At 43.0% G+C, this 11,678-nt stretch overlaps 1 protein-coding gene across 4 annotated transcripts in view; it reads left to right on the top strand.

Annotated features, from left to right (window-relative positions):
• Positions 1-60: 60 nt before the first annotated feature.
• Positions 61-11,678, top strand: part of RAD52 (RAD52 homolog, DNA repair protein) — a 26,732-nt gene continuing 15,114 nt past the window's right edge. For all 4 annotated transcript variants that reach the window (XR_002102850.1, XM_019544577.1, XM_019544579.1 and 1 more), the window contains exons 1-3: positions 61-180; positions 9,275-9,362; positions 10,453-10,554. Coding sequence is in view for 3 of the 4 variants with exons in the window: in XM_019544577.1 (XP_019400122.1) it covers positions 9,276-9,362; positions 10,453-10,554 (189 nt within the window). In the remaining variant the exon portion in view is untranslated. The remainder of the gene's footprint in view (positions 181-9,274; positions 9,363-10,452; positions 10,555-11,678) is intronic.

Below are 11,678 nucleotides of genomic sequence, written 5' to 3' on the forward strand. Positions count from 1 at the left end.
CCGTTCGTCACCCCGCGCGTCCCCGCCTACTCGGCATCTGCGCATGCGTCGGCGGCCGAACTTACAGAGTCTTCCCATTGGACTCGGCAGAGACCGGCAGGAAGTTTGACTTTTCTTGCTCGCCGTACGGGTGAGGGGCGGTTGGAGGGACTGGGTTGTTCCTTCCTCCCCCACGCGCAGGTACCGGCTCGTACCCGAGAGCGGGGGGAGTGGGGCAGCACCGTGACGTCAGCTCTGTCAGGGCGGGGCGGGGCTGTGCGCGCTGTAACGGCAGCCGGTGCGACCCCCACCTCCCGCCGCGTGCCTAGCCGCGCCCCCGGCCCTTGCCGGTCCCCGGCTCCCGCCTTGCGCCGCCTCCGCCCGCCCGCAGGCCTTGGGCGCTGCGGGGCACAGGGGTCGCTCACGGGCTCCCGCCCTGGGCAGCAGTATCCCGGCGGCATCTGGGGCTTCCCTCTTCTTCCCTGGGCGGGCGGGCCGGCCAGCCAGCCGGCGCGGAGCTGTCGCCGGGTCTGCTTCCGCGAGGGCCGCTCCCAGGGGAGCGCAGGGCGGCCTGGATCGCGCTGACCTGACCTGGCTGTATGCCGAGGACCCGGGGCAGGGGAGAGAGTACAGCGAGAAGGGGGCTGGGAGCTGGGAGTTATCTGGACTCGGCTGGGTTGAAGCTGGGCTCTCTCGTCCCTGTACCCCGTCCCTGCCCCGGACCCAACACGCGGCCGGACTGGTGCTGTACTATGCCCTCATGTGCACAATGGTGCAGCTGGTCCGGCTCCTGTGCCCACGGGCCATGTGCTGAGCACTCGGGGTTGGGTAGGAGCTGTGCCTGTGCAGTGCAGCCTGAAGCGGTGGGCGGGAACAGGGCACAGCAGCATGTTAGCAGCACCCACACCCGTACCAGGCCCTGGCTTGGCAGAGCCCAGATCACTTGCTGGGCTCCTGCCCCTGCTGGCCCTATTCCCCCCACACCCCCTCCCCCACCAGTGGGGAAAACCTTACCTAAGCTTCAACTTTGTTGGCCAGCAGCTTGGCTAGGAGCTCAGCACTCCCTGTTTTGGAGCATGGGCTGGGGGACAGGACAAGGCAGACCCACCATGGAGAGGAGTTGCTTCTGTAGGCAGCTGGCATGGGGAAGATAGAAGGACAACACCGAAACCCAGGGCAGCTATGGGCCAGATACAGCTCACCTTCAGAAGAGCAGCCAAGGGCTGGATAAAATCATTTGGTGGGCCAGATCTAGCCCATGGACTTAATTTTGCCCACCTCTGCTGTAGATGCTTATAACTCACTGAGGATAAGTAAGGTAGTTTAGACCTTTTAGAGCTCTTGTTGCAGGTCCTCTAAACAGGGCTGGGCAAAAATGCAGCAATTTTTTTTTGTAATAAAATGAAACTGTTACGGTAGGTGTTTGACTTTTAGTATGAGATTTGTTTTTATCTAGTTCCAAAAGGAGTACTTCCAGGGGCAAAGGGAGGGTGTTTCCCAGGGTAAAGCTCAGGGATGGTAGGGAGCGGGTTCAGGGACTTCCGGTCCCAAGATGGCAAGCAGGGCGTGGGATACCTGTCAAGGGGTTGCAGTCTTCCACAGCCCACCAAAACTCATTAAGCAGCTCTCCACCAAAAATAATTGCCCACCACTGCTCTAAAGACTGATATATAGAGGTCTCTGCTTTGGTTCACATTTTAACCATTGAAAAAAAATAGGGACTTGGTTTTAATTAAAAAAAAAAAATAGCAACTGATGCTCAGGAGAAGTTATTAGCAATCTAAGAGTAGTGTTGCTACAACATACCAGCAATCCTCAGACTTACGACACAATCGATTCCTGAAAACAGCATTGTAAATCAGAACCTTTTTCCCATAAGAAACAATGTTATAAATGGGGGATTGGTTCCTGAACCAAAGCCTAATACCCTGTTTTCACCAAAAATAATCCAGAACTTTGAACTCAATCTATTCTACCTATATTACTCATCTACACTAATGTATTTATATTGTAAATAGCAATCATATTGATTTGGAAGGACTTCTTTGAGTTGACTTTGCTGGACTATTTGAAGGGCTCGTGGTGGTTCTTCTCAGGAGTCTTGGCTGCAGGTTTTTCTGGAGTCTTCTCTGCTTTCTTAAAGAAAGTGTCCAAGGAAGTTTGAACAGAAGTTCTCCAGGGAGATGGGTGACACAGCAACTTGTTCGCTGTCATGGTGTCACATCAGATCAAGTGTTGTAAAGTCAAAACTGACATCAGAAAGTTGAAATGGTATCAATTTAGAAACGTTGTAACTCAATGTTGTAAGTCGAGGACTGCCTGTACTACCGTGTATTAGTCCAGTCTATATCCTGACAAATATGTGCACAAAATTTTACAATGCAGTCTGACAAAGAACACCTCACATCCTCTAGCAAATCAGGGAAAACAAAGTATGAGTGAAAAGCTGAGGTGTATCTACTTCTCTTAATATCATGGAGATCTCAAAGGGGAGAAACGGGCATTGGCTTACACAGGACTAAAGTATTCTACCAACTTCATATTTAAATAACTTAGTTATAGAAAGACAATGTTAAGCATGGGTGGAACAGAGGCAAAGTTAGACCTCAAAAGAGTGAAGTATTAATCACCACTAAACTCATTTCCCTGCTCCATTTGGGTTGTACCTGTTCTGTTGCTGAAAGTGCTGTTTTGGCATCTGATGTAAAAATATTTAACTACTTGTGTCTTAAGTGACATTGCACAGCATTTTAAATTATAAAAGTAGTGGGTGGTAGATTTTGTCTTGGGTTTATTCTACTCTGGTAATTACATTCTACAAAACTACATTGCCACTGCAGTTACATGTGCTGTGTTTTTCACTTCCAGTACCCGCTCGGTGGCCTTGTTTTAAAAAAACAAACAAAAAACCCTCAAGATGGTGAATGAGAGTGTACCCATTTTATAAAAATAAAACCCCTGTAGATCCCATACTGAATTGTATAATGTAGGGGTTTTGTTCCATTATAAATTTGGTTTCCTTTATAACATAGCATCACTTTTGCCAAAATAAAAAATGTGGCTTAAATCATGTTGTAGAAAGATATTATTTGTATTGGAACCAGAGTAATTAGATGTAAGAACATGAGAGAGTCACCAAAGAGAAGAAAAGAACAAATGGCTTAAAAAAACAAACCAAATGGATAGAGATTAACCACATAACTTTAGGCTGGAAATTTGTAGAATATTCCTAGCTGTTAAAGCAGTGAGATTTTTGGAAGAACTTTACAACAGGAATAGTGCAGACAAGAAACCCAAGTAGTTGTACAATAGAGTTTAAACCATTTATGAAAAAGATTATATGACTTAACTGCTGGTGATGCAGGGACTGAACTTGAAGCCCCAGCAGGTCCCCTCTAGGCCTGTATAATTTCACTTCTTTTGCTTAAGTATTCTAATTCTGCAAATGGGTTATGACTCTTGCCTTCTTAAATAGATGGATGAATACCTGTGGTTGCCTGGATTTACTGTCTGTTTTGTATGTACATACATGTATATGTTACACAGCTTTAAAAGTTTTTGTTCGTATCAACATATGTATTCTATCATTTGCCCATCCAGTTTCTTCGTTGCAGTTCACCATTGTCCATGTTTGTGAAAGTAATATACTACTTTGCACAGTCTGTAGCTTTCTTGAATTTTAGTGGCTATACTATCAGAAAAGCACTAATTCTCTGGCTTAGTCTTTCTTTAGAAAGACTGTCTTACTGAATACAAAAACAAAAAGTCATGTAGTCATGATGAAGTCTGCCTCATAATAAATGCAGTTTGTGTTGCTACAAACATAGGCCTTTGAGTAGGAAGTAAGAGGATGTCCATTTTCATTATGGGGTTAACAGCCTTTTCTTTATGGTTCAATACCAATTGTATTATTCTAGAAATAAAATCCTTAATCTTTGTTAGTGAACGAACAGTTCAGAGAAATGCTATTATTGTGGAGATACTATAGTACAAAGTATATGTTGGTTTGGGTTTTTTTTACCACTAAGCCAGGCTACAAGCAGGGAATAAAAGCTTTACACTGAGATGCAATATTTGTGACAACTTTCATCGGCCAAATTCTCTGTTAATTTTTATCAGTTCCCATATCATAGGAAGGATGTTATCACCTTGGAAGTACAAGTAAACAGAGATTCTGACAGGTCTGAGAAATCTTATGGTCAAATTCTGTTTTTGAGTTCACACAGCTTCTGTTTCCACTTAAGTCAGTGGGAATGTTGACCAGGTCTGATTTTGTCCCTAAATTATGAGCAGATATTGGAGGAGTTACCTATGTTCCTAGAAAGAAAGGATGCTTCAAAAGCACTTAGTATAAAATGTATGAATATTACCTACATGTTGCTCTGGTTCTGTCAGTTTCTACAAGATTAACAGTGTTAATGGATCAGTATTTGACTGAAATCTTCGAAGAAAAACATAGCTTATGTAGCAGCTGGTATTGATTCAGGTCAGCTTCTGTAGTGTAGGGGTGTCAAACCCATGGCTTGTGAGAAGGATTTGGCAAGCAACCAGAAGTTGAGGGGCTTGGCCAGGGGAGAGGGCCTGCCACAGAATCCAGAGCCTTTGGGCCCTGGTGGACATGGCAGTCAGTGGCAGGAGGGTAAATGAGAACAGATACAATGTCAGACTTGGACTGTGAAGCTCCTTGTGGGCCAATCTGGCTTGGGGTATGAAGCAGAGGCAGCAGACCCAGCTCTGCCTGGGGCACACAGTGGCAGCTGGAGTTGCAGCCATGAGCAGTATTGGATAAAGCAGTCTGCTTTGCCCATTGCCACCACTGCAGCACTCTCTCCTCAGCCACCAGGCTTCACCATCGTGCTGTGCTGGAGCCATCATTGAATGTCTTGTGCAGGGACCAGAGCTGCCCCTACAGCACAGGAAATGGGTTCATGGCTGCAACTCCAGCTGCCACTGTGTGCCCCAGGCAGAGCTGGGTCTGCTGCCTCTGCTTCATACCCCAAGCCAGATTGGCCCACAAAGGAGCTTCACAGTCCAACTCTGGCCCAGGGCACAAAGTGAGTTTGAAATCCCTGTCCATGTACAGTATCAACTACATATGGAGGCACAGTGGTAGGGAGTATCATAGGCAAGACAGAAGCCATCCTTCTGATGGTCTTCAGCAGGAGTGTCAAAGATTAGGCCTGCCATAGAGCCATGTTATCCAGCCCGCAGTGCTGCCTGTGTGTCGCAAACCAGCGTGCCACATGCAGCATACGCAGGCCCTAACCCAATATGCTACACACAGCACGCAAGCCCATCTGGCAAACCAGCCCCATCCACCATGATTAGTGTGCTACCTGGATCAGCCCCAGGTGTTGCATGCTGTACACAGGGCTGGGGCCAGCATGTGCTGTATGCAGTGCAGGGTCTTGAGCCAGCATGAATATTGTAAGCAGCATGTGGACTGGTTCAGGACGTGTGCTACATACAGCACTCATGCTGCATCACCCCTGTAGGGGGAAGCATGGGCCCTATCCAACCTACAGACCAGCTCATTCCCGTCTGTAGGGCCAGATGAGTTTTATACTCCTGGTCTATAGAAATGTAAAGTACCACTTATTCTCAATGAAAACAACTGGAGCTCTCGACTTTTCTGTTTTTCTGACAGATGCAGATCCTATCCTGAAATACTAATTATAGTCAAATTGAGAGTTACATTGCATTTAAATTCCCTTTGTACTTTTAATTTGATACTATATTTCCCCCATTTGTCTTAAACTGCTGTTCAGTACTGCTTCGTTTAACACTTGCCACCTTGGACTTCAAAGTTGGCAGCATTTCAGTATTGGATGAAGCAGTCTGCATATATTGTTTATACTGGGGAAGGAGTTATAAAATGGTATGGGATCCTTTAGGAGGAAATACCCTTCATAATTTCCCTGGTTTCCTTTTCTTAGATAAATTGGAGTCTTGGGCAAAAGTATGCTAAATTATCTCTAGTACCAGATAAGTTACTTTTTTTGCCTACGTGTATGACCATTTTGCTCTGGGTGGGCTCTGTGGAATGAAAGCTATTGAAAGAATGCAAAATATTTTTGCTCAGCAAACCACAGCTCCAGTCTTAAAGAAACTTCTTATTACATAGTAAAGAAATGCTGGAGGGGGGGAAGCATCATGAATGGCAAAGCCATTTTCCATGTACATATTTAGTGAATATGTATCTTTGACTATAGCGACCTACAAGTGTGATGTTAATTTTGAACAGTGAAACAGAATCACTACCAGGAGACTTGTGAACAGACAGAACAGAGAATAAAGGCTGTGGAACTCACTGCCACAATAGATAAGAATGCCTACATACCTAAATGCTCTTAGAATAATATAGAAATATAAATATGTTCTATTTGGTCTTCCCAAAACAATTACTTTCTCTCCCTCCAAAAAAAATTACAAGTAATTGAAATAGGTTATAAAGAGAACTTTCTATGGTATTAAATTACTACAGTAGCAGGCATGAAGAATCTAAATGTGTCGTTGGCTATAGAATTTTTACTAAATCAGGATAGCACGAGTCCTGATGTTTTTGAAGCACAATGCACAACCTTTTATTTGTGCAGCCTTGTTTCACAATGATGAGATAAAACTGAATTGGGAGCATTATGGAGCTACACTGAAAAGAAATTCCCTGTGAAAACTATCATAATCAAGTGAAACAAGTATTGGATCTTCAGTGTCCTTAGGTGATAAATTCTGCTTTTATTACCTTGAAGTGTCCACACCTATCAAGTTAAGGAGTACAATAAAGAAGCAGAGGCATATAGATTTGATTAACACAGTTGATGTCATAGTTGGAAAATGCAGGGGATTTTTAATGCTGCTTGATGAGTTAGGCAGTTTCCCAGTACTGGACATGCACAAACTGATTCCCATGCCCTATTTGGAACTCACTCAAAAGCAGGATCTCATTTTGAATTTAAACTACTAACAATGGGCCGCATTATGTAGAAGGGTCAAAAGATACAATGCTGCTTTTAACATTTTTTTTCCCTACAAAATGTCTTTTCTTTTTCTTTTTAGAAACTGGGGAATTAGTGACAGGGTTGGTTAGATATACCTGCTACATTCATCCAAAGGGTGCCTACCTATGTACTTTGTTATTAAATAACTAGATTGTGTCTTTGTATGCCTGAAGCAGAAGTTCTCAAAGCTTTGTCAGTTGCATCTCCACCTACAGACCGACCATTTCATGTGACCCCATAATTGGCATTTAATGTTCACATGTCAACATTACATGCCAATTATGGAATTTTCTGTGTTTTAGCTGCTCTGCAGTAGCTGCCCCTAAGTCTGCAAATATCCCATTGGAAGATAAGTTGGGGCAATTTTCCCTTGAATGAAAAAAGCTAAGTTGCTCTGCTTTAGATTTCACTTACCATGGGATCCCATTTAGAGCATGAATAGGAATTATCCATTTAATAGTATGCAAAGATGAGAATTGCTCTGTTATTTGTTACTTTGTTGTCAAAAAAGAACAAAAATTAAGAGCTGGTATTTTCCTAGAGGTGCCTTGAACAGTTGGGAACCACTATCCTAGAGAAACTAAGGCTTCATGCTCAACCTTGTACAAACACATAAAAAGATTGTCCCCTCTCTAAACAATTCACCTGTGTCATTTCGGCTCTTCTGCATCAGTTTTCTATCTTGGCTAAAAAAACCTGCATCTCCCCATACTGGGTATTGATTCACTACCAACTCAGGGGAAAGAGTGCCATCTGCTGAATTACCAGCGAAAATTTGATAGCAGTTCAGTGTTCCATGGGGTGTCCAACTTCACTCCATTTGTGAAATGGGGTAATATAGCTTCAGGCAATGTGATGTCAGGCAAAATTAATAAACGCCACTAGTCTAAAATGAATACTAATCATCAAGCTCATGCCTCTGGGTTAGCTATAACTTTTGAATCCTATTACTACTGCTTGCCAGATCTCAAATATAATATGAATCTTGGAGGAGAAGGGTTTAAGAGAGGATAGCAAGATGTGGGTTTTGGGTTTTTTTTAATTCTTTCACTTGTATGAGCAAGCTGCTGTACTCAGTTATATCTAGAAAAGCTTTATTTCTCTTTTTTTTTTTTTGCACTATTGGTTTATAATTTCATATTTCTTATCCTGTGCAATGCAAGAACACTTATCTCACCTTTTCTGATCTCTTTGATTCTTATGTAATACCTGCATGCCATTGTTTTTAATTAAATATTTCCATGCAGTATTAGAAATGTATTTTCAGTGATTTAAAACTATTAATAATATTATAAATAAAAAAGATGACAAGACAAGACCGATAAGCCCCCGAAAGCCTATTAACTCTTTCCTGACTTATGTCTAGTTTGTGCACACTGTCACACTAGTGACTCAGAAACAAATTTTTCACACAACTCAGCTGAACTTCTCTCTCCTTAGAGATACACCTGGAATTTTGTCATAGTATCTCATGCTAGTCAATTTTTCTTTTCTTTTAGGTCAGAGAGAATTTTCAGTTGTCATCATTGAAAGAAAAGTCAGGGCCCTAAAATGAAGAACTCTGCATATGTTAAAAAATAACAGGATCCCTTGACTAGAACCAACAGCAACAAACCCTTAGGTAGCACTGTGCATCACAATGCATTCTCCTTTTTGTGTTTCATTTTTACAATGAAACCAAAATGAATGAGACTTAGAGCATCTACAACTTCCTCAAATATTATGTATTTTGGTAGGATCAAAGTTAAAAGAGGAGTTATAATAATTCAAGTCAAATGCCCAGATAACCTGGAACTATCTAAAGGAACACCTCTTACGTATGTATAGCAGGGGGGAGAGGGATTCTAAGCATTGTCTGAAAAATGTCTTGCGTTTCTGACTGATAGATTAGACTGGTATCCTTGATTCCCTGCCGAATGGAAAAAAGACTATGGAATTCTCATTAACACCTATCAGTACCCGCATAAATTTAAATTACTTCTCTTAAAACTTAGTCTACAATATCTTGCATTGTACGTACTGGTTTGTTTTGCTGTTGGGATGCAGTAAAAGGAAGAACAAATTGCATCTGAATTCCTACTGGTGCTGTGTTTTGGTTTTTAAATTGAAATGAATAGCATATATTGATTTGATATTCAGCACATCCCCAATGAGGGGATTTTCTTCCACACATGTGGAGGGGAATGCACTACCTACTGGGACTTTCCTGTTCCCCATTGTAGAAGTCTTCAGTGGGGTTATGGATTCTATTGCTTTGTGTCTAATGTTAACTTTTATTCCCACCCCCCATTTATAAGGATGTCTGGAAGTCAGGATTCAGGCAGTGGAAGCCATGTCAGCAAGAGAAATTCCAGCAATGCCAGCTCCACCGTGTACTTTGGACAGGTCAGTAACTCACCACCTAGATTAGTCATCTTCCAGCCCACCTGTAGTAATTTCATTTCCATTACATTTTCTCCCAGTGATAATAAAACTACATACTTCCTTAACAGAGCTAGTTTTATTTGGGCTGTACAGCTAAAACCTTTGATTTTGATAATTAAAGAGCAAGAAGTATGCATCAGCCTCACTTATTTATATGAATTCTCTCTACCAGTTCAGAGAAGACTGCTGCCTTCCCTCAACCATTAGAACAAATCAAATTGTATACAGATTAAGTTTATCATTCACAATAAGTGATGAATTCTTTTCCCCATGACATCTGTATGTATTCAACAAATGAACAGGATACATACATGCCCTGTTCCCCCTTTTTCCTACTGTTACAGAATAATGTATTGGTGCCAGACAAAGAAATGGCACTGATACATAATAAAGTTAAATGATACACTGTATTGAAATATAAATTAGAATTAAAACCTATATTAAAGAGAGTTAAAGTTATTAATGTTTCTAGCATATTAAAGTTTCTAGTAAACAGTATACAATTTAAAATTATTCCTTTGGCAGAAAGAATAAGTATAGCATGAGGGTCCCTCAATCTCTCCAGTTTAAAATACCACACAAATTTTGTCTGGCTAAGGAATGGATAGCACTCCTTTTGGAGAAGCCCATTTCATTCCTTCATTAGGCAGAAGAGAGCCTCATGTAGGAGCTAGAATGTCCCACGCATTGGTGTATCAATAAAAAGCAGGAACTCTGGTTTTCTGCTGTTAAACCTCTCAGGGTTCACAGATTTAGGTCTGCCTGCTTCTTTGCAGAGTGGAGATAGAGCTTAAGTAACATTTTTGTCTCAGCAGTAAGCAGAAGTAATGCCTAACTGACTGTCTTATGTAAGGCAAAATGCCAGCATGCAGCTCCTGGGGCAAAATTAATTCCTCCCTGAGCTTTTTCCCTACCAATTACATCCTGAAGCATGAGTATGGATTACTTACCTTCTCTTGGAAGACAGCAAAACAAAAATGGCATTATGTGGGAATGTGGAAATATAATAAAGAAACTAAATTTATCACATTCTGATATGTTTCTATTAAAGTACCAGTACACAGCAGATGAATACCAGGCCATCCAGAATGCTCTGCGTCAAAGACTTGGTCCAGAATACATCAGCAGCCGGCAGGCTGGAGGAGGACAGAAGGTATGAACGAGTGTGTGTATGGCAACATTATTTAATTTTTAGCGGGGGAGAAATTCTCCACTTTGAAAAGCTTATAAAGTACTTTGGGACAAAAAGTGTTTAGTCCTCCATAGTCATTGCATTTAGAGAAATAAGTCCAGGAATATGATATTGTAAATTCCAGCTTTAGCTCGGACATAGTTTCATAGTCGGCAGAGTCGGAAGGGACCCAAGCAAATCATCAAATCCCACCTCCTGCCATGGGGAGGAAAGGATGCTGGGGTCAAATGACCCCGGCAAGGTGTCTATCCAGCCTCCTTTTAAAGACCCCCAGGGTAGGAGTGAGCACAACTTCCCTGGGAAGTTGGTTCCAGATCCTAGCTGCCCTGACTGAGAAGTAGTGCCTCCTGATATCTAGCTTGAATCTACTCTCAATCAGCTTATGGCCGTTATTCCTTGTTACTCCCAGTAGTGCTCGGGGGAACAGGGACTCTCCCATGGCCTGCTGGTCTCCCTTGGCCAGTGTATAGACGGCTACCAGATCCCCTTAGCCTTCTCTTGCGGAGGCTGAACAAGTTCAGGTCTCGTAGTCTCTCCTCGTAGGGCCTGGCCTGCTGTCCCCTGATCACATGAGTGGCCCTCCTCTGGACCCTCTCCATGCTGTCCACATCCCTTCTGAAGTGCAGCACCCAGAACTGGACACAGTACTCCAACTGCACCCTGACCAATGTCATATAGTGGGGGAGGATCACCTCCTTGGACCTGCTTGAGATGCATCTGTGGATGCATGACAGGGTGCAGTTAGCCTTCCTGACTGCATCCCCACATTGACAGCCCACATTCATCTTGGACTTGATGACTCCAAGATCCTTTTCTGCCTCTGTGTTGACGAGAAGGGAGTTCCCCAGCCTGTAGGTATGGTGCTGGTTCTTCCTCCCTAGGTGCATCACCTTGCACTTGTCAGTATTGAATCCCATCTTATTCTCATCCACCCACCCCTGTAACCTGTCCAGATCCAATTGCAGCCTGTCCCTCTCCTCTAGCTTGCCCACTTCTCCCCACATCTTAGTGTTGTCTGCTAATTTGAACAAGGTGCTTTTCACCCCCTCGTCCAAGTCGCTTGATGAAGATGTTGAACAGTGCGG

Source organism: Crocodylus porosus, unplaced genomic scaffold, assembly GCF_001723895.1.
Source record: "Crocodylus porosus isolate Cpor-Errol unplaced genomic scaffold, CroPor_comp1, whole genome shotgun sequence".
Taxonomy (NCBI): Eukaryota; Metazoa; Chordata; order Crocodylia; family Crocodylidae; genus Crocodylus; species Crocodylus porosus.